The sequence below is a fragment of the Mangifera indica genome, chromosome 12 (assembly GCF_011075055.1).
Source record: "Mangifera indica cultivar Alphonso chromosome 12, CATAS_Mindica_2.1, whole genome shotgun sequence".
NCBI lineage: Eukaryota > Viridiplantae > Streptophyta > Magnoliopsida > Sapindales > Anacardiaceae > Mangifera > Mangifera indica.
Genome location: NC_058148.1, coordinates 9,278,174 through 9,305,656, shown reverse-complemented (window position 1 = coordinate 9,305,656; position 27,483 = coordinate 9,278,174). Strand labels below are relative to the sequence as shown.

The 27,483-nt window shown below is 34.8% G+C and overlaps 4 protein-coding genes across 5 annotated transcripts; 2 read left to right on the top strand and 2 right to left on the bottom strand.

Annotated features, from left to right (window-relative positions):
* The first annotated feature begins 1,506 nt into the window (after nt 1–1,506).
* On the top strand, nt 1,507–6,096 carry LOC123193529 (actin-related protein 5). 2 transcript variants are annotated; one of them, XM_044606557.1, is made up of 11 exons: nt 1,507–1,763; nt 1,840–2,035; nt 2,176–2,220; nt 2,683–2,785; nt 3,031–3,140; nt 3,697–3,806; nt 3,892–3,982; nt 4,059–4,502; nt 4,716–4,843; nt 4,929–5,268; nt 5,372–6,096. In XM_044606557.1, exons 1-11 carry the CDS (start codon nt 1,663–1,665, stop codon nt 5,876–5,878), a joined length of 2,175 nt encoding a protein of 724 aa, XP_044462492.1. In that variant the 5' UTR covers nt 1,507–1,662; the 3' UTR covers nt 5,879–6,096. The 2 variants fall into 2 exon arrangements, with proteins under 2 accessions (XP_044462492.1, XP_044462493.1); XM_044606558.1 differs by lacking the exons at nt 1,507–1,763; nt 1,840–2,035 and having other exon boundaries at nt 2,196–2,220; nt 2,678–2,785.
* A 372-nt stretch (nt 6,097–6,468) lies between these two features.
* Nucleotides 6,469–9,542, top strand: LOC123192423 (protein FIZZY-RELATED 3). The gene is made up of 10 exons (XM_044604968.1): nt 6,469–7,120; nt 7,368–7,490; nt 7,624–7,728; nt 7,835–8,014; nt 8,107–8,169; nt 8,265–8,459; nt 8,601–8,702; nt 8,811–8,873; nt 8,979–9,047; nt 9,143–9,542. Exons 1-10 carry the CDS (start codon nt 6,650–6,652, stop codon nt 9,194–9,196), a joined length of 1,425 nt encoding a protein of 474 aa, XP_044460903.1. The 5' UTR covers nt 6,469–6,649; the 3' UTR covers nt 9,197–9,542.
* Nucleotides 9,543–10,402: 860 nt separating this feature from the next.
* On the bottom strand, nt 10,403–13,363 carry LOC123192902 (scarecrow-like protein 33). The gene has a single exon (XM_044605603.1). The coding sequence runs from the start codon at nt 13,032–13,034 to the stop codon at nt 10,788–10,790; it is 2,247 nt and encodes a 748-aa protein (XP_044461538.1). The 5' UTR covers nt 13,035–13,363; the 3' UTR covers nt 10,403–10,787.
* Nucleotides 13,364–17,165: 3,802 nt separating this feature from the next.
* LOC123192903 (telomere repeat-binding protein 4-like) lies at nt 17,166–22,108 on the bottom strand. The gene is made up of 10 exons (XM_044605604.1): nt 21,951–22,108; nt 20,962–21,133; nt 19,997–20,843; nt 19,633–19,839; nt 19,478–19,540; nt 19,299–19,378; nt 18,737–18,978; nt 18,138–18,452; nt 17,957–18,020; nt 17,166–17,654 (listed from the first exon to the last, which is right to left on the bottom strand). Exons 2-10 carry the CDS (start codon nt 21,040–21,042, stop codon nt 17,481–17,483), a joined length of 2,073 nt encoding a protein of 690 aa, XP_044461539.1. The 5' UTR covers nt 21,043–21,133; nt 21,951–22,108; the 3' UTR covers nt 17,166–17,480.
* Nucleotides 22,109–27,483: the final 5,375 nt, after the last annotated feature.

Below are 27,483 nucleotides of genomic sequence, written 5' to 3'. Positions count from 1 at the left end.
TCTTGAATTGTTGGTCCTGCAACTAGTTGCTAATCATAATTGCTTTAGATAGGTTCTTCGTGATGAGAATATTTAATCGAAAATCTTGCACTTGAAGATTATTGGTTAGCATATATATTTGATAATAAATAATTATTTTTTCAATCAAAATATTAATCATATAACACACACGCACGTGCGCGTACACACACACACACACATATATAGATATTAATGAAAATAGACAAAAAAATTTATGTTTATACATTTTTAGACAAACATTTGAAACACTTGCATTCATAAGCAAAATATATGTGAATTACTCATTCTAAGTAACATTAGATCGGAATATATAACAAATTAACGATAACTCTATTTCTTACATTTCAAACATCAAATATTAATTAAAATAGGCCAGATTTTTTATTGTGTTATTGTTGATGGAGAAGAAAGTAAGATTCTGCCGCATTAGCACTCGCAGCCAAAATGTTTTTGAATAATAAACATAACAATTGTGAAACAAAAGAAAAAAAAATGCAAGAATTCAAAACTTGAAACAAAAAATAAAATAGCAGAACAAGTAGAAGATGCACTTGTACTTACACTCGCACTTTATTCGCATCTGTTTCTGCTTTTTATTTTGATCTAGACATATTAACAATTAAACAAAAAATCGACCTATTTCAAAACAATTTTATGAATGTTTCGATCATAAGTTACTAAACTTACAATCAATATAATGATGTTGGAGTATGCTATCAAAAAAAATACTGTCAAAGAAAAAATATGACTGAAGAAAGGTAATTACTAGAGAGTAAGGATATTATTAGAACAAATTTAAGTTTATTTAAAAAGGAAAATTTTTAAATATTTGCCTAAAAAAGTTTAGGTGCAAATTTTTTTTTGTCTATTTTAATTATAATATATATATAATTCTAACTAAGAGGAGATATGAATCAAGCTGATTCTAAATATCTAGTGGCTCGAATTTAGTTCGAATAAAAAATTGTTCAGCTTAAATTCGTTGAATTAAAATGAATAGTGATTTGAGTTTAGACTAAATGAAAAATGGATTAGTTTCATCCTACTTAAGATTGGTTTAAGTTAATAATTTGAATTTATGGTTCAAGTTCACAACTCATTGACAAAAATAATGTCGTTTTAACAATAGCTTACATTATTTGAATCGAGCCATTAGCCCAATTCAAACCAAATCATATTGTTCTCTTAACTTGCAAGTTGAACTAAACTAAACTTCTTTTAATTCGAGTTTAATTTAATTTGATAAATGAATGAATTCTCTCGGTTTTAATTCGATTTGAATTTAAATTAAATCAAATCAAAACCAATTTTTAAAATTGAGTTAACTCAATTCGGGTTAGACCATTTTTTATGTTGCAAAGCTATCAAATCATTAAACCAAGTTATATCATCTTGTAATAACTTGACTTTGACTACGATATAATTTAAAAATTAAATAAATAAAGTAGTTTAGATGGTATGTTTTTGCAGTCGATTGAACCGGCCGGGTCTGGTGCACTGGTTGGTTATCTTCTCAGTGGCATGTGAAACAGAGACATCTTCTCTTTTACTTCAGACTAAAAGGAGACAACAGTTTCAAACCCTCGTTCTCCTTTTTTTCAACACTCATAGATAAATTTCCGGTAATAGAAGGCTAAAAATATGCCTTTCATAGCGAAAATCAAGAGACAAACCGATTACAATCTTTTCCCTTCTTCAACTCCCATTGTCATCGACAATGGCGCCTCCTATTTTCGTATTGGGTATTTTCAAAACCCTAATTTTTACCCTTATTCATTTATTTACTCGTTTCTAATTTATTTTCAATTCCATTCCCAGCTGGGCTGGAGAAACAGAGCCCCGTGTTGTTTTTCGCAACATTGTGCAAAGACCTCGCCACAAAATTACTGGCGAAACTGTAACTATAGTTGGTGATCATGACCCCGCATTGTTGAAGTACTTTGATTGCACGCGCTCTGGTCCTCGTTCAGCGTTTGACAACGATGTCGTCTATCAGTTTGAGATTATGGAATATGTATGCCCAATTTGTTATGTTATTTGTGTTTGCTTAATTAATTAAATTTCAATGGTTTGATCAAATGTTAAGTTGGGTTATCTGCTTTTTTCTTTTGAAGGTAATTGTGGTCTCATGTGGTTTGTTATTTGTTTTTGCAGATTCTTGACTTTGCCTTTGATCGGCTTGGCGCAAATGGGTCAGGGGTAAAGTAATTGACAGTTTGTTTCGTTTTTCTTAACATGGTTTGAAGTTCATATGCTTGTATTTGATGCTTTCATTCTATGGGGCTTAATTTTAAACCCACTTCGTAAGTATACCTTTATGCATGTTGAGCTATCTATTTTTTATGGATTTCAATTGAATTTTGTGAAAAAGTGCGTCATTTGGTGGTTTGCAATGTAAGTACATTCGTGAAATGGATCGGTTATTAGGTTATCATTGGCATTTAGATATCACATGGGATGTGAATGATTTCTAATATTGGTAACAATGATTCAACAGGCTTCTTAAGACTATGAAATGTGTGTTATTTGCATGCATGATATGCAATTCTATACTCTTAATTTCATGCTGTTTAAAGACTGTCCTGTGTATCTAAGTTTTCTGCTTAGGTTATCTGTTAAATTGACCTTGTCCTGATTTATGTTCTTTTGAGGGCAGAACAGATTGATCATCCTATCCTGATTACAGAATGTGTTTGCAACCCGGTTCATTCTCGTAGTAAAATGGCAGAACTTCTCTTTGAGACGTATGGAGTTCCGTCAGTAGGTAAGGTGTCAAATTTTTCTTATTTATACAACTTCCATCAGATCAGGCTTAAAATTTCTTTAGTGTTTTGATAAATCATCGCTTGTTGAAGCAACAGCTCACAGTTGGTTGGGCGGTTGTAAATGTTTCCTTTCCTTATTATATCCTTCCTTCAAAATTGTGGGCTCAAATACTATTATTCTATTCCTTTTTTAATCGTGTATTCCTGTCCAAAGTAATATGTCATTTTCTACATGTGACCGCAGCATTTGGTGTTGATGCTGCTTTCAGCTATAAATACAATCAGCAACATGGGATTTGTGGTGAAGATGGTCTTGCTATCTGTCCAGGATTTTCCACTACTCACGTTATTCCGGCAAGTCTCTTAACCTCAATAACTGATATTTGTGTAGATGAATTTGTTTGCAAGGTACAGTTGGTTGGTGTAAATTCATTCTAGGAGCATATATGGCTGCTTATCATGATATAAATGGTATTGTGAATCAGATGTTGTCTGGATCTTTTTCTATTAAGTTGCATATTGAAGTATCATTGTTAAAGTAACAGCATCTTGATTTTGTTTTATTTGGTGAATCATTTTAGAGGTGTGATCTCTATGTACATAGCAAGGTTGAACTTGTAATGTATGATTCCCTCTTCATGCATGCTCACTTCTGTGTATGTACATATATGTCAATGTGCACATTAGTGTAAGTAACCTTGTTAATAGCAATTTTTACCACTGCTACATTCTTCCGTAGTTACATAATTAACATAACCAGTTTATTCTGCAAGCCTTATCTATGTTTCTTATTGGGTCCAATATTACAGTACCGTTTATGTATATGTGTTTCCTTAATAGATTATAACTGAACAGATAGAATATTGTCACAATTGAACTTTAATGTAATGCATGTCTCCTTGACTCACAGTTTGTTGGAGGAGAGCCTGTTTACAAGGGTTCCTGCCGAACTAATATTGGTGGATACCATGTCACTGATTACTTAAAGCAACTTCTTTCTCTCAAATACCCGCACCATATGTGAGTGTAGATTCAGCTTGGTTTGACCTTGGTTATTTTGATTGGACTTTTGCAAAGCTTTTAATCATTTTGAATGCTTAAATAGGGCTAGGCTCACATGGGAGAAGGTTGAAGACCTGAAAATGGAGCATTGTTACATTGCACCAGATTATTTTTCAGAAGCCCAACTATTTCAGGTAATCTACTTGGTTCTTCTTTTCTTCCTCTCTTTCCTTCAACACATGAACATAATCGATGCAATTATTTTGACAGAAAGGGACCAAGGAAGCTGAAGATAAAACCAGGTGTTGGCAGCTCCCATGGGTTCCACCACCATCTGAGGAACCTCCATCAGAAGAAGAGATTGCAAGAAAGGCAGCTATTAAAGAGAGACAGGGGCAACGTTTGCGAGAGATGGCTGAAGCAAAGAGGTCTTCTAGGATCAATGAACTGGACAATGAATTGCATGGTTTGGAGTTTCTTTTACAGCAACTCGAACAAGTGGAACAGAATAACATTCCATCATTCCTTTCAACCACTGGCTATGTCTCCAAGCTGGAAATAGAAACCTCCCTTGCAAAAGTAACACAGTCGTTACGAAAAGCTAGAGGTGAACCAAAGAGTGAACAAGCTGAAGTCGAGGAGAAGACAGAAGCTTCTGTGAATGAAAAGTATCCTCTTATTCAAATCCCTGACAACATGCTGACCCCTGAACAGGTACTCAATCCTAAAGAGCCAAAACTGAAGAAAATGAAGAAAAAGCCCATAATCATTGCAATAGGTTTTTATTATGAAGTGTCTAGGATGCTAGATAATATGAGTATGCAATAGTGTGCATTTGCAAAGAACCACATTGCTCCCTGCCTCCACCCCTCTTTTGATTTTCTCCTTGGCAATGATAAAATTACTCTTTCTATGGTCTCTTTACAGCTTAAGGAGAAGAGGAGACAGATTTTTCTTAAAACCACCACTGAGGGGCGCCAGCGAGCTAAACAGAAACGTGTTGAGGAGGGATTAGAACGAGAAAGAAAAAATCAAGAAGATGAACAAAGACGCTTGTATGTGCCAATCTCATGTTCACACCTCACACCAAGCCCCCTCTCTTGAAAATACTATTAATTTGTTTTGTTCTTTTTGATGTAGAGAGAACCCAGAACTTTATGCTGAGCAAATGCGGGCTAAGTACAGAGAGCTTTCTGAGAGAATTGATCAGCGGAAGCGACTTAAGAAAAATGGGAGCCACACAAATGGAAATAATACATCTGGAGGGGTGGGCCGTGGTGAGAGATTGAATGCTGCCCAGAGGGAAAGGATGCGCCTCTTAACAACAGCAGCTTTTGATAGAGGGAAGGGTGAGGACACTTTTGGTGCAAAAGATGAAGATTGGCAACTTTACAAACTGATGAGTAAAGATAATGATGATGATGATGAGGGAGCAGAAGCAGATGAAGCTGAGCTGACCCAAATCTCTTCTAGGCTGCAGGTCAGTTGTAAAAAATATATTGTGATGAGCTCTGAAATTTTGACTTAATTGTTCAATACCAAAAAATGGGATGTTTTCTGATCATGATTCTTTAATGTGGCAGGAAATAGACCCAACATTTGTCCCTAAGCAAGAATTAGTACCTCAACAATCTGCTGCTGAGGCACCGAGGCTGCGGCCTCTTACCAAGGAAGATTTCCAAATTGTTCTTGGGGTTGAAAGGTTTCGCTGCCCTGAAATTTTATTTCACCCCAACTTGGTTGGGATTGATCAGGTAGGATTAGATGAGATGGCAGGGGTATCAATGAGAAGATTGCTATCGAAGGATGAAGATTTGGAGCAGAGATTGACAAGTTCAATCCTCATGACTGGTGGATGCTGTCTTTTCCCTGGTATGAGTGAACGCCTAGAAGCTGGAATTCGGATGATTCGACCTTGTGGGTCACCCATAAACGTGGTTAGAGCATTAGATCCAGTTCTTGACGCATGGCGGGGTGCCTCTTTATATGCTGCTAAGTTGCAATTCCCAGAGCAAACATTTAGCAGGATGGATTATTATGAGAAGGGTGAGGACTGGCTCCGTCGGTATCAGCTGCAGTACACATTATAACCATTTGTTCTCCCACTTGTACAACATCTTGTCACATGAGATATCATTTATAATGAGTTATATTTAAGACAAAAAAAAAGAGAGAGAGAGAGAGAGAGAGAAATGGACTCTCCAGCAACTCATTCAGATTGCTGTCATTGTCTTTGCTAACATTCAGATGATACAATTCGAAAACTATTTATGTTTTTATAAACAGATATATGGCTGCCACTTTTGTAGTTCTTTCTCGAATCTCTGGATGAAGTGGGTAATCTGATTTTTTTGAAGATTTCGACTTAAAAAATAGCCCCATTGGAAAAATCATGAGTATTAAAGAAATAAATGGATACCTGATCGAATAATATAACATGTGATGTTTTCAGAGACATCCATCCAATTGAATTACTATAGTAAGTAAATAAGATGATGAATTATAAAAAACGGCTATTTTCGATTTTACAGAACTGGGCAAAACTAAAGCAACTGACAGCTTTGATTTATGAAATGAAATTGACCGTTAGAATATTATTCTCAATAACAAAACAAATACAAAATTTCCTTATTTAAATGTATAAAAAGACCGCTCCTATTATGCCCTACCATCTGTTCACAAAATTTGACCGTTGCAAATCTTGCTCTTTACAAAACCAAACTCTCTTGAAAAGCCCTCTCTTGGCTTGCAAAGAGAGGCCTTTTCCCATCTTCCACCTCTCATTTTCTCAAGAAACAAACATACCCACTTCCTCTATTAATTCCAAGAACCAAGAAAGAATATCCAAAAAGCTCACGGAAATGGATTCTCCTCAAAGAAGAAAATCCGGGCTTAATCTCCCAGCTGGAATGAATGATACTTCTCTCAGACTTGATTTTTCGGGTTCTTTTCGCACAATATCAAACCTTACATCACCTTCATCAAGATCATCAACTTGCAGTGATAGATTCATTCCGTGCAGATCTTCTTCAAGATTGCATACTTTTGAGCTGACTGAGAAAGAATCACCTGTTAAAGAAGGGGGGAATGAGGCTTATAATAGACTGTTAAAGTCTGAGCTTTTTGGGGCTGATTTTGGTTCTGTTTCTTCTCCTGCAGGTAAAGGCTCGCCAATGAGTCCCAGCAAAAATATGTTCAGGTTTAAAACTGACCATTCTCCTGGGCCCAATTCTCCTTACTCGCCTTCAATCTTGGGGCATGATAATGGCTTCTCTAGTGAGACCTCTACACCGCCCAAGCTGCCAAGAAAAGTTCCTAAAACACCACACAAGGTAAGTTAAGCCTGTTGATTTTATGATATCTGCTACTGCTTTTATGTTAATTTCAGTTGAGGATTTAAACATCATTTTTTTAAGTTGAAATTAGCGCCCTGTATTATATGAATTAAAAGTGTGTATGGGTTAATAAGATGAATCTTACAGATGAATCGCATAAGATCTATAGAAATTATAGGCAGCATAGATATGATGGTAGAGAAAACTTAAAACATGTTCGAAAATTGAAAGTCAATGGCTGCAGGTTTTGGATGCTCCATCTCTTCAAGATGACTTCTATTTGAACCTGGTGGATTGGTCATCCCAAAATGTGCTTGCTGTTGGGTTGGGCACTTGTGTTTATCTATGGACAGCATCAAATAGCAAAGTAAGTCTTATACTAGTATAGCTATAACAAATAGAAGGGCAAAATCTTTTGCAACTGTATCTCTAATTCTTATTAGTTGCTGTTGAAAAGTGTCAAATGGATTTGCAAAAATTGAACATGATCCTGTTTTCAGGTAACAAAATTATGTGACTTAGGGCCTAGTGACAGTGTGTGTTCTGTCCAATGGACCCGGGAAGGTTCATATATATCAATTGGCACAACTCTTGGTCAAGTTCAGGTAGCTATTTGTTTTACTTATGTTATGTTCTATGAATATGATATTTATTTGTTTAATTGGAGCATGTAAACAAGATTCTTATTGGGCACTTTTGGCCTCCTTACAGGTATGGGATGGTACACAGTGCAAAAGGGTAAGAACTTTTGGTGGTCATCAAACAAGAGCTGGAGTCTTGGCTTGGAACTCACGCATACTATCATCGGGAAGTAGAGACCGAAACATACTTCAACATGATCTTCGTGTTTCAAGTGATTTCATTGGCAAGCTTGTTGGACACAAATCTGAGGTGAAACACCTATTGGACTCTCAATGATGCAAAAGAAATTATTGCACTTAATAAGAAATACAGCAGCCTTAACCTTCTATATGATCTCACAGGTATGTGGGCTGAAATGGTCCCATGATGACAGGGAACTTGCATCTGGTGGAAATGATAATCAGGTAACAAAATCAGTTCATATTCATTGATCTTTGGAGTTCTGCTACTAGTGATAGTCATTACTAATTCAATGTGGTATGTGTTGCTGGTGTATTAGCTCCTGGTCTGGAACCTACATTCTCAGCAGCCAATCTTGAAGTTGACAGAACATACAGCTGCTGTGAAGGCCATTGCTTGGTCACCCCATCAGAGTGGCCTTCTTGCTTCTGGAGGAGGAACTGCTGATCGATGTATTCGCTTCTGGAACACTGCCAACGGTCATCAGTTAAATAGTGTAGACACTGGGAGCCAGGTTAATAATGTTTTTGACATTCATATTTTCATAGGAGGGTTATATTGAAGTGTTTTAGCTAGAGTGAAATTCTCTATCAAAAATAACTTGAGTGTTCTGTGTCTATGAAAACCATGTTCACTCTTATAATGTTACTTGCAGGTATGTAATCTAGCATGGAGTAAAAATGTGAATGAGCTTGTGAGCACTCATGGATATTCCCAGAATCAAATTATGGTGTGGAAGTATCCATCAATGGCAAAGGTATGAGAACAACACATCAATTTGCTTCTGCGCAGACATTTGGAAAAAAAAAAAAAAAACTAGAAAACAAGCAATCTAATGTAACAAAAATTCGACTTTCTTGATCAGGTTGCAACTCTAACTGGCCATAGCCTGCGAGTACTATATCTTGCAATGTCACCTGATGGACAGGTTGGTAATCTTTCATCAATTACATAAATCTCTTTTACATTCTTATATGTAAACACGTATAAATGACATGGCAAATCTTAAGTCCAATTTTATTTTATGGTGCAGACAATAGTGACTGGTGCAGGAGATGAGACTTTGCGCTTCTGGAACATTTTCCCATCAATGAAAGCACCGGTAAGCTTATGGCATTTTGATAAAAGCGAATTCTCTGAATATATATAGCTTGAGCTGCTCTCCTAACACAGCTTTTTTCTTCTGTGTGTCTCCAGGCACCAGTCAAAGATACAAGTCTCTGGTCATTAGGGAGAACCCATATCCGATAGCAAACTCCTGGCCAATATATAATATATACTATTGTAAAAATTAGTTTGCATGTGGAGATACCAAAAGAAGTATAGAAGCAGCTACAACCATAGATATCAAGAGTTGAGTTTTTATTTAATTGATTTTCTCTTGGCGTATTTTCAAGTGTTTAAAGTTGAGAGGTTCTGTGAAGTGTCTAACAAGAGAAAAGAAAATGTAACAGATTTCAAACATGATTTGTTTGTATAAAAGAGCTTCAGTAGTCCATAGAATAAATGAATTGCAATAGCATGAGAGAAACAAAATGGAAAAGAAGAATCCAATCTTGTTCATTCAAATTTGGTAATTAGAATGATTTTTTATTGAATCCAAAGATATTATTTTTTTATCATTGTACCATGAGTTCCTTGTTGAACCCACATAATAAAGAAATTCCAATTTTCAACTTGAAAAATCCCTACTGCCAAAAACAAAACAATAAATTAATTATGGTTGGATTTTGTTTAGTCCAAGTGACATGAACATTTTATACGATGACATGGACAAAATGTGTGATGACACAGATACGTGCAACAACTATATTCTTTCCTCAATTTTATTTCCACAAAAACCACATAATTTAATTTATTGTTTAAAATTAAATGATACTTGGTTCCTTTAATAAAATAGTAAAGTTTGATCATTTCAATATGAAAATAAAAAAGTTCGGATTCTTTGATAAAATCAAAAACAAATTTTGATCTCTTCTTTGGAAAACAAAAATAGATAAAAGATGAAAAAATAAACTTTTCAAAATTGAGGGGCCAAAATGAACACCTTCTCAAAGTCCAGGTGGGACACAGTCATTCGGCCTAATCACTAATTAATGAATGTGCTTTTGCTTTCACGCGTGCTTGGCTCAAAGTCAAGCCGAACAAATGAAAATATGTCAACTTCCTTCATAGGTAACATATGCCATGACGTTATTGAACAATCTATGACTCATTTGGTTTCTATGGCTGATACATTTTCTTGTTATCTGAAAACATTTATTTCAAAACTTACTGAACAAATTCAACCCTCTATTCCACCAACATTCTTCATTCCAAACGAACCCATGAAATTTGCGTTCCCATCCTTGGTCTAATTGCTTAAAGTGAATTGCCCTTTTCTTTTTCGTTTTAAAGAATAAATCCTATTTATCATTAAAGTAATTTTTTAAGACTCAACTCAGTTATAGCATGTTATTGATCCAGAAGAAAGTACATTTTAAGTTGGTAAGATTTACACAGAAAAAGAGTCCAATTTCTACAAAAAACCAAAATAGTTGGAAATCTTTAGCTAAACGAACAAGCAAAATCTAAATCTGAAAGCATATATAAATGGTTGTGGAAATTGGAACTGCTAAGGAAAAAATAGAACAGGAAGTACTGTGCGGCTTCTGACTGACTCCATTGCTGCCATGGAATTGGGACTAAATCTTTAGCTTCCATAACTATCGATACTAAGTTGTTCAATGTTGCGTACAAGGTAATGAAAAGAAGGCTTTTAAACATAAATGACAGTACCTCAGGCTGCAATGTGAGGAGAATCCTGCAATCATGCCTTCATTAAGTGATGGTGAACATGCATTTAACAAGAAGGCTTCCATGACGAGAGTGCAAAGGCAATACGGCCCTTCCAGCCCTGAAGCAACCACTGGTTATCTTCGTCAATTACAAAATCTTTGTGGTAGCATGCTTCCACTCTTTCCTTGGCCATCTTCATTATGTCCTTATTCAGTGGTAGCTGAGTAAACCCAGCCCTCATGATCCGGTACTGCCACCGCCTGTAAGTTTCTGGTCTCTCAATTCTCTCTGCATCCTCACATGCAATGACATTCATTGCCTCCCGTCCCAACAGCTCTCTCTCCATCAGCATCCGCTCGGGAATATCACGAGGCAAAATGGTTTCAAACATATCAAACAAAGTTGAGAAAAAGAAGATAGCCTCCCTGAATCTAGTGATAAAAAAGGGTGCACTGTAGGCCCCATTCACAATCCCTTGTATGAAAACATCAGGATGTATCTTCCTGATCAGTTTTAAAACAATATCCCTTGGAGCCTCAGCAATCACAGTCTCATCAAGCATATTTTTCAGGCGATACAAAGAGTTCACGACAAGTACTTCACCACTCTCAATCTTGAGATCCTCAAGTTGAATGGTGTCCCACTTTTGTGCAATTGCATTGAATTCAAATGGAACATTAAAAGTCTCTGCATACTTTGCCAAGCGACGACCTGTCTCCTCAACCCTTTCTGCTGGTCGAAAACCTGGTTGTGGAAGATCAATCCCAGTTATCCGAAGCCTAGGAGGTCCCCCACGCCTAGACGAAAGACGCTGTATGAGGCATGGCCATTGAAAACCATACATAATACCAAAGTCTATTATGTGAAGTGTTGTTGCTTTCTCAGCCAAATTCATGATTGTTTTGTTTGAGAAGAAATTTGAGATCTTCCGGAATGGACAAGCAGCAAGAAACAGATGGTAAGCTTTCAAGACATCAGCAGCTGATGCAGCTCGCATTTTGATTAGATTATTGTATACCTTGGTTCCAGCACCAGCCAAGCGTGCCTCAAGTCCGTCAGCAAAAATACAAGCCATTCTCTGCATTCCATCCCCCCCAGAAGAAGAGTGCTGTCTAATTTTCTTCAGAAACAGATCTGCATTCCTTGTATCATTGGCCGCAACAGCTTGTGCAAAAAGGGTCAGCAGATTTCTTAAATCAACCACATCCTTTTTAGCTCCCTGCTTCTTTCCACGTCCCTTACCACCAGTAGGCCCTTTTGGTTCTTTACTTTGCTGCACACTCTTGCTCATCCCATTCTGCAAAGCTTTACGAATCTGAGATTCACTTTCTCCAGGATTTAGCAATACAATATCAAACATTTCTTGACTGACTGTTGATTCAGTATAAACTGCTGACTGCTTATTAATTCTCCCACTCTCTAAATTCACATCATCACTGTAAGGGTTTTTCCTTCCCCGTGACCCATCAGGACAGCACCCGTTGTCAGGCTTCTTGCCCACCGTATTTACCACATTTCTAAATTCTTCATTCGGCTGTTTAGATGACAAACTGTTATTTTCCAGATCAAATATCAAGGAATTCCCATTAGGAAGAAACTTACTTGCCTCTTCAAACCCTTTCCTAAATTGCATTAGAGATTCACTATTGCTAAATATTTGGGATATGTCAAGAGTACTCTCCGGGGAATCTACAAACCCATCAGCTACATTACCATTGTTGTTCCCTGAGCCACAAGAAGTTGTTTGAGAAGCTAAATTTGAACCCGTATACTCACCCAAATCAAAATTCCATCCATGATCCACCAAGCTATCAATATTAGAATTTCCAACACTATTGTCAAAGCATGAAAAATCCAAATCAAGATTTACACCTAGGATTCCATGGTTTTGATCAAGGTGAGTTTTCGGGTCAAGATTGGGTGAAGGAGGATACTGCTTCCCAAGAACCTCATACAAGGACCTCTCAGCAGCTTGAAGAGCCGCTGAAGACTCTTGAAACATACAGGCCTTCTCTCCAATGTCCTCTTCCATTAGCATATCATTTATGTACTTAAGAACTACATCATTAAAATCATAATCCTGATCGTGTAAATTAACCTCTTGGGACACAACCAACGAGGGTGGTGGTGTTGGATTATCAGGAATTGCATCAGGTAGCAAAAACTGCATTTCTTCAAAGCTAACAAAACCATCATTATCATTGAATCCATTACCAAGATTTTGATTGGGTAAGGCCAAAAAGGTTTCATCATTAAGCCTGTATTGATCCACAGAAGCATTGTATCCTCTCAACTGATGATCCATGGCCATCTATTTTGCCAAAAAATAACAAAAACCAGAACTAAACAGTTGAAAACCTTCTAACACTAACAAGTCAAAACTCGTAGAAAGAAAGATCTCTGCTGACAAAAGAACACCTGGGACTTGTATTTAGAGACTAAAACAGCAACTTGAAAACGTGAGGAAAAAAGAAAGCTTTTAACTTTAAAGAAACAAGGAGTACCTTGCCACAGAGAGAGAGAGAGAGAGACCAAATCTTTCCGCTCTGCGTTTTGGGAACGAAGCATATGTTAAAAAATGATAGACGACGATGAAATGGATAGAAATGTTGTCATGGCGAGGAAGAGGTGGACAAATCTCAGCCGTGCAGTATAACGGTAGTATCTAAACCAAGTACTTAGATAATAAGTGATCAAAGTGTTTGAGAACGTGTTTTTTCTTGTAATTATTGTGTTTGTACGGATTAAATAATAATTTGCATTCATCATACAAAATTAATTTTATACATAAATAATAATATATTATTAAAATAATATAAAAATAAAACTAAAATAAAATTTAATTATATAATAATATATTATTATTTGTATATAAAATTATATATAAAAATTATACACATAATATTTTAAATAAAATAATATTTACATTTATCCAATTTTATTAAATATACCGATAATTTATATTTTATAATCAATAATCTTTCGATTAAGAGTAATATTATATGTATTTATTTTAAATATATAATTGTGTATTTACTTATATATATTATTACATGATTAGATTTTATTTTATCTTTAATTTAAATTCACTCAATTATGTGATAACATATCTAAATATGTAAACATTTATATACTCAAAGTAAATATACATAATTTTATTGTTTAATTAAATTATATTTGGTAATAAAGATTACTAAAATCAAATGTATCTTTGATGAAAATAATTTAATTTGTGAATTATAATAATATTTTTTAATCATTAAAGTTATAATTCAATTAACAATAATATATGTATTTACTTTAAGTATATAAATTGGTACATATTTATGTATGTCATTATATGATTGGATGTTATTTTATGGCCAAGAGATTTTTTTTCACTCAAAGTTCATTATATTCCCAAATTAGTATTTTTTAACTATTAAAAACTTAAATACTTACTCATGAACTGTTAAAATTAACGAAACCAGTTAACATTATCTATTTTTCTCATAGGTTTAAAAAATTAACAATTTTCTTTTAGGATTAAACTTTGAAATATTACATTTTCTCTCCTAGGGTTTCTTTCTTTTTCTCCCTCTTTTTTCGATGACATCACCAACCGGCTTTTCTCTCCCTTCCATTTTCTAACATCAAAAACTAGATGAAGACATATCCAGTGAAGAAATTCTTCATTTGGTTTTCAATTTCGAAAAAGAGGAGGGAGGGAGAAGCCGACCGATGACAGCATCGGAAAAGGGATGAAGAAAAAAAGAAACCCTTAGAAAAAAAATGTAACATTTCAAAATTTAATTATAGAAAATTATTAGTTTTTTAAATCTAGAGAAAAAATGAATAATATTTTATTATTTTAATATATTATTAGTTAAATAACGATTTTACCTTTAAAACTATTAATTTTAACTATCTACGTGTGCATGTTTGGGTTTTTAATAATCAACGGATACCAATTTGAAAATGAAATAAACTTTGGGTGGGAATAAGTCCTTTGGTCCTTATTTTATCATTAATAAAACACATAAATATATCTATTTGTATACTCAAAATATATATTCATAATTTTATTATAATTCAATTAATAGAATTAGTTTTTTTAATTATTAGATTAATGGATTTTTTAAATTTTTAATCAAAAAACTAAAGTATAATATATATATATATATATATATATATATATATATGAGTTAATTATTCCAATATTTATATTCAAACAATCACTGATTCGGTTGCCATCAACATCAAAATAAAACACAAAAGCATCTTTTGTTTTGCGGCCAATTTGGACTTGACAATAAAAAGGGAGGAAAAATGTGGACCGAATCACATGTGTTCACATTCTGGCAGTTTACTGGGTAGAATTTAGTCACATTTAGATGGTTCCATTCTTAAATTCATTGTCGATAACCCACACGCTTTCCTCTAGAACATGTCTCGATATAAATTTAAAAAAAAAATTTATCTGTCTGGTCCTGGAATGGTCATAATTTCTCATTTCAGGAACCTTCTGAAACAATTCACATTTATAGCGTCTTGTTTCAGATAGTGTTGACCCACCGTAATTGGAAAAACACAGGCTTTATTCAGATTTATTTGGGCCACTGAACTGCAAATTGGACGGCAAATACAAGCACCGGTAGTGAGGGCGGGTCAATAATAATACCAATCTCATTTCGAATCAAGGGTCTTGTTCTTGGGTCCATCTCTACCTATACGAGTAAATACGTTGGGCCGCCCAAGTTGTTCCAGTGCCAACTTTATGATGCTGTCTATGCTTCAAATTGTCACCTCACTTACGATACAGCCAAGTCCCTCCCATACTTGGTTCAGCAATGTTTCTACGTATTAGGATCAGAGTGGTGCAAGTTAGGTGGCCCAGAAATGGCTCATTCAGTATGCAATTAACAAGTAAACGTAAAGCCACAAGCACACATAAGTAAATAACAATGGCACAGACAATATACGGACAACTCTTTCCAACTTGTATTAATCTTTTTCAAATGGTTACAAAAGAACAAATATTCATGTAAAAGACTCCCCTCACGCTCATTCTACATGATTAAGTGTGCCTACACATAAGATTAGATTCAAATCAAATTTATTCAAACTTAAGCTCAAACTTGAAAGTTTAATATTTTCAAGCTCGTATTTTCGGGTGTTTAGCACATTAAACTCGCGAACTAAAAATTTTGATACGAAATAACATCGTTTTCATCAATATGTATTAAAATAACGTTGTTTTAATAACGAACTAGTTAAAAATTCGATTTAAGTTTAAGCTCGAATTGAACTTGAGCTCAACACTTTTGAAATGAGCCGAGCTCGAACTCAAACTTAGTTTCATGTAAATCGAGTCAAATTCGAGCTCGGTTCAGCTCTAATACAGCCTGACCTGCACATATTTATGCAACACACACAAGGTGGTTGCACAGAAGTTAACAATGGTTCAAATTTTAACATGGCAGTTGCACCCCAGCTACCCCTTCCATTAATCAACGGTCTTGTCCAAGGAACTGTCATATCTAAGACATGAAGAACTGTCTCACTGCCTCAGCATTTTCTTGCAATGCTAGCACACCATCTGTTAAACCATTTCCCGTGCAACTCATGCAAAACAAGCAAGCACACTCAAGCTTCCTGTCCAGTGATTAGTCTGCAACTTTTACATAAAACTTCATTGTGAGCCAACCCATTGAGTGAACCAGTCTTGTTTTTGATAGATAAGACATTGATCTATCATCCTTGTATGCACTGCTATCAAATAACTCAATACATTTGTATACTCAATCAATTTGCGTAAATAGTCTACAAAGCTCCTGCTCTACCGTGTAACCTGGCTTGACACCAGTCTCCTGCACATTTGCCCTCACGGTAGGCCTATAACAACAGAATTTAGCCCAAATTTGGATTTGGCAACACCCTTGGTAGCTCAAATTGATTGCAACCAAGTTACCATTCTTCTTTTAGAACAAAATTTCCCTCTCGAGACATTTGAATTGATAATTATTGGCAACTTCATTTCATTATAAAAATAGCATAGATCCAGGAGATCTTCTTACAAACTATGATAGCATGTGTCTACACATGCTATACCTGGGTAGCGTGCATTAACAGCTATAGTTATAATCAATAATTTATTCATGCCAACTGATTGACTTTTGCCCAACTCGCTTGCTGTTAAATGCTGGGAAACTAACTTAACGCCCACCCACCTTCATAAGTTCCCCTTCAAACAGAATTCATCCCTAAACGTTAAAACAAAGTTGGCTTGCCCCTTTTCCCATTGAGATATTTTATGTATTGATGAATCATGACCGACACTTCGAAACTCTTATAAGAAATAGGAAATTCCAGTTCGAGAAAAATGAGCCACTTCATGACAAGCAAGTGATGCATCAGCAACAAACACAGAATCAAAGCATTAGATAAACAAGAACACTATGAATTAAAAAGAAGGTAAAACTGCATTAGCTTTTCTAATTCTTCATTCCTCAAAAGTTCAACAAATATGAATTACACCAATTGAATAAATTAAATAAAAAATAACACCATGAGTTTGGTTAGAATGATCTTATTTCACCAAATCATTTACAAATGTTAAACTTAACGCCATAGTCGGCCATGAATCACGTGAGTGTGAGAACATTACATAAATTTGAATAAATTTTGTACAGTTTTCATTTTTCACTGTTCCTGTCAACAATTTACCTTTCTTTTTACATCATCACAATTAGATAGCAGGTACTCCATCTTCCCCAGTCTAGGCTTCAATTCTCAGAATTCCAGGCTGATGCCTGCCTTGCTGTTTTTCTTGATGCTGAGACCAGTATGCATGGGCAGCCAAGACTCTGTCCAACAACACCAGGGGTACAGGCTCTCCCCTTCTTTGCTGAGGAGAAATTCGTGCAGTATGAACCAGTGTTTTCCATTTATCCTGCATAAAACCGATAATTATGAGCAAATATCAATAACAGACACCTCCACACCTAGAACTGGTTAAAGGTCAAAAACCTCAATCCCAGTATTTTTTCCAGTATATCCACACTAATAAAGTTCAAAAAAAAAAATCCTAAATTTTCAAAAACTGCCACTTGATTCCCCTTGGCGGTGTTACAGTTGCTTCTCAGTACCAACTAGCTGTCCAAGCATGGCCATAGGCCTCTGTTTAAATGAAGCAGTGACAACTCCTATGAAATGGCAGTAATCAAATAATAACGATAAATAAAGTTCTCTGACCTTTAAGTCCACATAAGTCCTATGATCTGCATTCTCAAAAGATCGCAATTTGACATCACGCCACCTGCAGTATGAATAAAACATTTTAATTCCAAACATCATTAAAAGACATGGACAAGAGCAAAAGGAGTGGATAAGCAGGGCAAAAAAGTAAAAAGAAAAGCAATGGAGAACAGCACACCTCCCAGTTCCAAGTTCCTCGACCGCCTGCACTAGTGCTTCTACTTCTAATACAGAAAATGGTCTCCTGGTTCGACGTTGTGCAATGTCAGTTCGCCTAATTTTCTGGTTTACAGGAACAACAGCTAGTGACTCAACTTTAATTGTTGGAACAGCAACTATAGCTCTGGAATCTGGCAAAGTCATGTCAGTTAATAAGTCAGTGTGGGGGATCAGCGCTTCATGATTTCTTTCTACATGGTTGTCTTCACTGGTAGGAGAAGGGTCAGGTAAGGCATTATGAATAGCTGAATCTAAAGTAGGAGTCACTGGAGACCTGTAAACAAGGCAATATTCATCAATTTAAGTAACAAATGACTGATTAATCTATCTAAACATGATCCATCAATATTTATCTAAGACCTTAATTCACATGGGTCATGATAGATGAAGAATTAAGATGATTATAAAATGAGAATAATCATAAAAGAAAAAAAATCTTCTGTGTACACTGAATTTTAGACATTGATGAAAAATATTGAAAATCCTTTTAAGTTTCAAAATAATGCAAAATTGCCTAGCATATCGATTCCAGTTCAGGAACAGGATCTTTGAAATTACCTTGGTGCAGGTTGGGGTATAACACATGGTAACAAAAGCGGAGGATCAGCAGAGCACAGAGATGGGGGGACCTGCACAGTACTGGTCTCTAAAGTGAATCCCAGAGTATCCAGACTATCTTCAGAAGATATACCAGTTTGTGACAGAGTTCTGTTGTCATCTCTAATCTTCTTCCCATGAAGAAGTATTCCAACATGCAGTCCACCACCAAGTATAGCAGTCACTGCATCCATTACTGTCCTCTACAAAATTTAACAAATAAAAAATGAAACAATCTATAAACCTCATGTTCAAAAGACTAAAGAAATTTACTGCAGAAACTATTTAGATTTGGATACCACTAAGTAGCTAATTACGTAACAAAACCAACCATATTATTCCATAAACATACAATATGCCATGTATCACTATATTAGACAGCCTGATTAGTCTCACATTGGCTATAATAACAATAGGAGATTTCTCTTATAAGATAACCATGATTCTGCAGATGCTGCAATATGAAATTAGGCATTTTGACTATTTTCACCAAAATGAGCAAAAATACAGTCTCTCCTAATACCTTTAGTGAACTAACAGTAGCAGTTTCTGAGACCTCTACAAATATCTCAGGAACCTTGAAGGATTTAATGCTGAACTTAACTGCACAAAGAAATATTCATGTAAGAACTCCATACAAAAGCACATCAAAAATAACAAAGAGTAATGTACATCAGTCCATTAAACACTCTAGTTTCATACCATTAGAATCCTTGGAGTGGAGAGATGCTTGACGAACTGCAACTGAAGATGTCACCCCACTTGCTGCATGGGAGAATTATGATTTTTTTAGTGACCACAAACCTTAAATCCTTAAGATGAATACAAGAATAAAGGATAATGAGTGAGGAAGAGACCTCCATGGGATATTGAGGATACGCATCTTTTGTCTCCATTCCTCCCCTTCTCAGGAGAATTTGCAACACTTTCACTGCTGAATCCCCCATCAAAAGTATCTACTGAGTTGCGATCATGAAATTTCCTCCTCTTACGAAGAGCATCATTCTGACATCTCTCATGGTTGTAAGCTTTCCTCTTGCAATATAGAGGTTTTACTCCACCATCTAAAAGTACATAAATGAATTTCAATTTATTAATAATTCACAAAATTGGTCTTCGGGATAACAATAAGCAAATATACTTCAATTACATGCATCAACAGACTTGTACACACAACAAGAGATGTAACAAACGGTATATCAAACCATTAATCTTGCTCACCAGCTCTAGAAAATTCTAAGTCCTTCCTTTTTGGAGCTACTTTCCAGTATTTAGACGTTCGCAACTTCCTTATTCTTCGGTCTCCAATAAGTGTCACTGGCCTATATACCTTTAACTTGTTGCTAACTTTGTTGGTTCTAGATAAATTATCGTCATAATCTCTAACAGCTAACTTATTATAGGCATTCCTATGCCTTGAAAACAGGAAATTAGGAACAGAGTTCCTGCATGGTGGCAATTTGACATCTCTGTCAGACTTGATCAACAATGGAAATGTCATTCGTAGTTCTGTTGGATCCCTTGAACAGATTGTTTCTGCTCTATTCAGACCTCCTTTCTCCATACCTTTAGTCTCCAGCTGTTGCTCAACCACATTCTCCATGCCATCATAAAATGACTCCCTAAAATTTGGGGAGCCTCCCTCCACTTTACTTGGAAGACTTACATTTATAATATTACTTTTGTAAATTGCATTACCACCTACTTTGCCTGAGAAACCAGAATCAATAACTTTTGAAGTGTGTTCCAAGATGTCATCATCTTTGGGAAGTGGGAACTCATTTAATGAGCGCTTGTAGTCACAATTTTGTGACGCTGACTGAGAGACGACTGCACTCACTTCAGAGATTCCCAACTCAAGGCATTCTTTTTTCAATGGTTTATCTTCAAATTGACATCCATCTTTAATAGCATCTTTATCAATGGCAGTGCGATCCTTTCCAGAAGCATTACTTGAAGCACTGGAACCCTCAGACTCCTGCAGTAATTTTCTGGCTAAAGAAGCCAACAATTCAAAAGGACAGATCCCATCATCCTCATCTGTCTTCATATGTTGAACTGCCCTTCTCTAAAAGAACAACCAAGGATAACCAAGCAAGAACAGAATTCAGCATTAAGCAATGATATAGACACACACACACATATATTGTGAAAAAGGAAACAATAGATGTTTCAACAATAAATACCCTGTTTGATCGGGGAGCCTTGGGAATAGTGGCAACGTGGAATCCATTAAGACCATGATCAAGCCCCTTCTTCAACTTCATATCTCACAATCGCATACAAATGATAACTCAGCAAACATAAAGATGTAGATTTATCAAACACAAAGGCGCCTCACCCCCAGATTTCACTTCACTGTAATATTAGAAGATAACCATGTATAAGTCATAATTTTAACGGCCAATTTGGAGCGCAGATTTAAGAGACGAGATCCAACAGAATTACGGATCCTGTCTGAATTTCTTTAAACAGAATTACACATAAGCCATACCATTAAACATTTGAAATTAGAAACATCTGTCAACAGATGCTTGTATATGCCTGTTGACAATCTAGTTAATAACTTTTCCCTCCATTTCTCGGAACCAAACACATCCATAAATTAAACCAAAATAAACATGCAAAAAACAATGAACATGATCAACAATCCTCCATTAACTATTTTTTTCCAGAAACTAAACAATCACATATCAAGCTGCCTAAGGAAAACCCAGATCAGACATTAACGGAAAATAGAAAATAAATGCATTCTTTTTTTTTTAAATTTGATAGAACTCTGGATTCAATCACCTAAACAGGATTACGTTTAAAATGGATATTTAAAAAAAAATAAAATCATGTAAAATAATTTCACGCTAAAAGCAGTAACAATTACAATTCTTAAGTCAAACAAGTCATCACAACAATTCGAAGAACAAAACCCGGAAGAAAAACTCTAATTTTCAATAAGCTGAATCAAAATCATGATGGCTTGAAGAATCAAAATTTTGATTAAAATCAACCAAGACAATTTTTAACGTCAGGGTCAGATCCCGATCGCAATCACGGTTCAATGTCATTTCTCATCGTGACCATGTGATCAGATTTAACTTTCAAAAAATGAAAAGAGACCACAAAATTCACCACAAAATTTAATCAAATTCAACACAAAAAAATTGTTCAACTAACTAACCTGCCGAAGCAACGATCAAATACAAAAGAATAAATGAATTTTATATCAATTTCTACAGAATTTTTCTCTCCTAAATTCTGCTGCTTTGTTCTGTTTTTCTCTCTCTGTAAAATGGACAAAACCCCCTTGAAAGAAAAAAACTGCTTAAACCCCTTATTATATAAGTTTTCAATATTTCTTTTTTATTAGCCATGAAACCGGATGAGTAGGTAACCGGGGTAGCTACTGGTGATACCCGGTTAACCAAAACCCTCTCCCTCTGGACCATTTCTTGTTAAGGCAAAGAGGTTTTGCCACGTGGAGATGGCTCTGATCATGCGGAACCTTCGCGCAGAGTTCTTATTTATAGGAATAAGAAAAAAAGGAGATGCAATGATCTGCTGCGGGTGAGCCTATATTTGTGAATTATTCTATCTCCGCCCGTTAAATGGAATAAAATATAGAATATGCTTAGTCCCCACCGAAAAGGTCTATGCATTCACAAAATTTATTATTTAATTAAAATTTATGAAATTAATATAGTTTACTACGTCGATTAATAATTACAAAAATATAATTTATTATATGTCAACATTATGACTATGACTGTGACTTATCCGAGAGATAAGTTTTGACAATTTACGTTCAAAATTGTACTTTAGATTATCCATTAAGTCTAATTTGTACGTCGAATCAAATAAATTCAAGGAAATTAGGTAATAGTTTTACCTAATCCAAAATATGACACGTGTTTAAAAGGAAAGTTAATTCTATGCCACGTGGACGCTGCATTACAGCTTCGACCAATCAAACGTAGGCAGTGTCAGTAGATGAGCCAAAACGGCGTCGGTTACGGGAGTGATGGAAGTTAAGATGCTCGTCTTTATGTTTTTTTAATTTTAGTGCGTGGTCGATAGACGCCTGGAAGATAACGAAACGAGTGGCCAAAAGCGTTTTCAACTTTTCATGGTTATCCCGTCATTGAAGTGTCTGCGTTATCTGTGTCCCACGCGCCCTTTGTTTTTACTTTCCCGGTTAGCCAAGTGTCGTCCTGACGGTTTACCTGTCACCTTTTTTACACGTGTCCGTTACAGCTTTCCTCTCTCTCTCTCTCTCTCTCCACTTCAATCATCATTCAATGGACTCCGCTTCACTTAAGTAAGGTTTTTACTTAGTCTATTGTAAATTAAATGACTTCCATAAATAAAATTCATTTATCCCTTTGTGGAATAATATATAGTTCTATCAATATATATATATATACAATATGTATATATATATATATATATAAGAAACCCACCTTCCCAAAGATTTAATTGCAGTTAGATGTACTGTTTTTTCCAGTTAGATGTCTTGAATTGAAGCCTTTGTCTTTGTTGCTCATTAAGCTCGACTTTAATGAATCCCAATAAAGTAGTTGGTTTTGTAAGAAAATTATGACAGGAAGATGCAATGGTGGCAATGGCCAATCAAATAATCAATGGAATCTCTCAAGAGGAGGCCCTATGGGAAGGCCATGTTCTTTGTAAAAAAATATAAATAAAATTTTCACTCAAACAAGAAGGGTTTAAGAGAAGCATATGCTGTAATAATGACACAAAAGTTGATGAGCTAAACCCACATGCAAATTTCAATTAATTAGAAGGCCAAATTATATTTCCTGCTCTTTTTTTTTTTTTTTTAAATTAACAAAATTCCACCATTAACGATAGTTCTGCTTTTTTAGAATTTACCATTTTTCCCAACATTTGTAATGTTTGACCTCTAATTTTGGGTGGAACTGTATTAATTTCTCAAACTAGGGGTGTAAAAAATTTAGCCAAATTTAAGGTGGGGACATGTAATTGGACCTTAATTAAAACTGCAAGCAAAGCTAGACCTCCCTCCCCTGTGATTTGGGTGGTAAAAAATTGGAAGAGCATGTGATTGCTTGTGGCTACAGCATATTTTGCTAGCTAGCTTAAGCAGTTGGCTAGCTGTTTCCCAAGTGGGTGAGATGAATATTCATTGAAAAATGACAAAACTTAAAGAAAACTAGCAAAAAAGTGAATTGCAGAGCGGCTAAAGAACTAAAAAAAGTGAACCAGATCACAAACAACACACATATGAGTTGCTCCATATTTTCCTAAATTGTCCAACCCAACTAAAATTTGAACAAAACCCAGATCTAAAATTAGTATTTTATGAAGGGTGAGTATGAAAGAAAGACTACCAGTGTGAAAAATCATTCGAGTGAATCGGAATCTCTTTGATATGAAGCATGTTGAAGAATCCATCTTTTAGGGCCCTAATTAATTTCGTAGCAGAATCATTCACCCTTTATATACTGTCTCTTCCCTTTAAATAATAAGACTATGCACCTGTCGCATGTGATAAAGTGTGATGCAAGGACGGTGAAGAAATAAAAAAAATAAAAGGCCAAAGGATTATTTTCCACCCAAAGTGTCCTCTCGTTTTGTTTTCACCCCTTAATTTTAAAAATCTTATTTACCTACCAATGAATGGTTAAAATTAATGAAATTTTAAACCCTTAAAATTTTATTCTTTCCCCTCCCCCCAAACTTTAAAAACTAATAATTTTCTTTATAGGCCAAGTTTTAAAAAATAAAATTTCTCCCATAGAGTTTAGTTTTCAAACACCGATACCATCTCTAGCGCTTCGTCAACGACATCTCCTTTCTCTTTCTCCAGCGATCACTCCCTCACCATCTTCCTCTCTGACCAATGGTCCTAATCTTAGTAGGAGACTCCTTGACGAAGACAAGAGATCTTGTCTTTATTGGGGAAAACGATTTCATCTTCCCCGACTAAGACGAGATCTCTTGTCTTCATCTTCCCGATGAAGCTAAAGTTTAGTTTAGACCTCAATTGACACTGAATAAGCTTCTAAACGAGAGAAGCTTGGCTGCTAGAGGGAAACAAGGCATCAGGAGATGTTCATTATCAGCAATAGCATCAGATTTGATGCTAGAGATCTGGAAATTAAACCCTAGGGGAAAATTGTCGTTTTTTAAAATTTGGATTAGAAAACAACTTTTAATTTTTAAAGTTTATGATAGAAAAATGAGATTAAAATTTAGTTTATTTTTAATATTATTGATAAAATGATGATTTTATTTTTAAAACCGTTAATTTTAATCACTCATAAATAGGTTGTTTGAGATTTTCGAAGTTAAGAAATAGAAACTTGAGATCAAAAGATACTTTGGGTGGAAAATAGTCCTTTGGCCAAAATAAAATAAAATTGAGAACAATGACAGAAAAAAGTGGGAAATATACGGCATAAAAAAGGCATCCACATACCCAAAGAGAGTCACAACTCTTCTGACTTCTCCATGATAGTTGTTGTTTCTGCTTCTAGTACTGTTGAGTGGGTTTTGGGTTTCCGAGGATGGTAAAGAACATACATTTGCTTGGGCAATATTTTATTGTTAAAAAAGGCCAAAGGGGCTTATTCCCACCCAAGATTAGTGTTTTCTTAAATTATAAAGAAATTTATATTCATAATGATATTCATCTATTGAACCCAAATGATGTCATGTCAGATTGGGGGAGTCCAAATTATTGGGCTCAATTGCTTTTACTCATTTACTTCGGCCCAACAAAAGGCTCTGCACTGCTTCCCAGCGAAAGTTGATCCTTCTTGCTGCAAAGGGTACTCTATTTAATGATAAGCCTTCATAAATCAAATCTTAGAAGTGATTAAGCTTAATTTCTTATTTCTAATTATTCATCGTTATCATTCTTGTCAACAATTACGTAGCAACGAAGGAGAACAAACAACAATTATACATGCATAAAATAATTGTAGAGCTACCCAAGGAACTTCGTTATTGGGTTTAATGAAATAGTTTAAATAGTAAAAAGGTAAAATTTTAAACATAAGAGTAAAAATTTAAATTTATTTTGATAACATCTCAAAATCAAATATATTTTATCGGGTGAAATATTAAGACTATATTTTAAGTCAAAAATGTTATTAGTGGATAATTTAATAAGTTCGGTAAATTCTACTCAAGTTACCTAATCTCTTCAGTAGAAATGAATGAGCATGGGGTCCCATCCCGTGGCTGAATTCGGTTGCTTAGGCTTCAATTTTGTCAAATGCAAAAATATGACCCCATTATCATTAAATTGAAATTTCACCAGAAAAAGAAATGTTGAAGAAACCATCAAAGGAATTTACTTGATATGGGTTCCTTTAAAAGAACTTGATGAAAGAAATTTAATGAAGTATATGTTAACATGGCCATGGATGATGTTGAAAGGTTAGTTCCTTGTTTAATCTTCATTATTGAAGTTAGTTAGCTAGTGCATTGAGGGTAAAAAATTAATGTCAACATGAATGTAATGTCGGTAAATATTGAATAAAATTACATGTATAGACAAAGGTTTACAGGCTGATTCATCCAAACTAATGCAACTGTTTATGATTGGATGATGTAATTATTTAATTTTTTTCTGACTTCAAAATTATTTAATCATATATTGATATTAAATTTATATATTCATTTGTATATATAATATTACTTGCAAAAGTCGCCTTATAGATTATGTGTCATGAACTACTTATAGACCGATCATTGTCAATTATAAAAAAAAAAAATTATATCTATCCAATTTATTTATATTCAATGTAGGATGTGATATTCACTTTTATTTAATTAGGTGACTCTTTTGTCATATTTTACATTATCATTAAAAAGTTCGTTTATTGTTAGTTCATTTTTCAAAGGGCGGCCGATTTAGTAATCCAAATTAATTGTATTTACCCCGGTATCTAAAAAACTATCTTGTTAACTAATATATATGTAAATTCCAACCCCAAGAGTAATTTTCAAAAAAGAGGCTAATTACAAAAGTTGTGGTTCTCTATTTGACTTGAAGATAGACATCTTTCGCCTAAATAAAATTACAAATTAGTTGAGATTTCTTTTAGATTTATAATTTTTTTGTATTTATATTAAGATTATAAAAGATTATTCAAGTAAAAAGCGCTCGAGAGAAGAGAGAGAAGAGAAAAACCGAATAATAAATTTGATATACAACTTTATATTTTAAATTACGTATGTCAATTGGTGACAATAAATTTTATCAATACTTATGATTCTCTACCCAAGATCTAACTCATACTTATTCGACGTTGGATGCGACATATGTAAGCCAGTATAAATGATATATTTTAGGTTTGCAAACTTAATAAAGAACATTTTATTGGAGATAAATAGCTGTCATTTTTATAATGAAGCAGGATCTCAAATCAAATGGTAAATGTTCGCGTGTACATATTTTTTTACTCTTTTTGGGCTAACTAGACAATAAATGATGCAACTTTTGTAATCAATATGGCTACAATTAAGTCACTTAGGCATTGGGGGGTGGATACAAGCCGAACCAAATCCGAACATCTTTTGACTTCAGTTTGATTCTAGTTCAAGTTTGGTTTGAATAAAAATAATTCAGTTCGAGTTTAGCTTGAATTTATAGCTCAAATTCATGACTCAGATATGTGATTCAAATTTATAGTTTGAATTCGTAATTCATTAACAAAACA

Excerpts from the sequence above, each read along its gene's own strand:
- LOC123192423 (XM_044604968.1), top strand. The coding sequence starts at position 6,650 with ATGGATTCTCCTCAAAGAAGAAAATCCGGGCTTAATCTCCCAGCTGGA. Across the intron at positions 7,729-7,834 it reads CAACTCTTGGTCAAGTTCAG|GTATGGGATGGTACACAGTG; the intron begins GTAGCTATTTGT and ends GCCTCCTTACAG. Across the intron at positions 8,703-8,810 it reads AGTATCCATCAATGGCAAAG|GTTGCAACTCTAACTGGCCA; the intron begins GTATGAGAACAA and ends TTTCTTGATCAG.
- LOC123193529 (XM_044606557.1), top strand. The coding sequence starts at position 1,663 with ATGCCTTTCATAGCGAAAATCAAGAGACAAACCGATTACAATCTTTTC. Across the intron at positions 3,141-3,696 it reads CCACTACTCACGTTATTCCG|TTTGTTGGAGGAGAGCCTGT; the intron begins GCAAGTCTCTTA and ends CTTGACTCACAG. Across the intron at positions 3,983-4,058 it reads CAGAAGCCCAACTATTTCAG|AAAGGGACCAAGGAAGCTGA; the intron begins GTAATCTACTTG and ends TTATTTTGACAG.
- LOC123192903 (XM_044605604.1), bottom strand. The coding sequence starts at position 21,042 with ATGAAGTTGAAGAAGGGGCTTGATCATGGTCTTAATGGATTCCACGTT. Across the intron at positions 20,844-20,961 it reads AGGCTCCCCGATCAAACAGG|AGAAGGGCAGTTCAACATAT; the intron begins GTATTTATTGTT and ends TTGTTCTTTTAG. Across the intron at positions 19,379-19,477 it reads CCACTCCAAGGATTCTAATG|TTAAGTTCAGCATTAAATCC; the intron begins GTATGAAACTAG and ends TTCTTTGTGCAG.
- LOC123192902 (XM_044605603.1), bottom strand. The coding sequence starts at position 13,034 with ATGGCCATGGATCATCAGTTGAGAGGATACAATGCTTCTGTGGATCAA.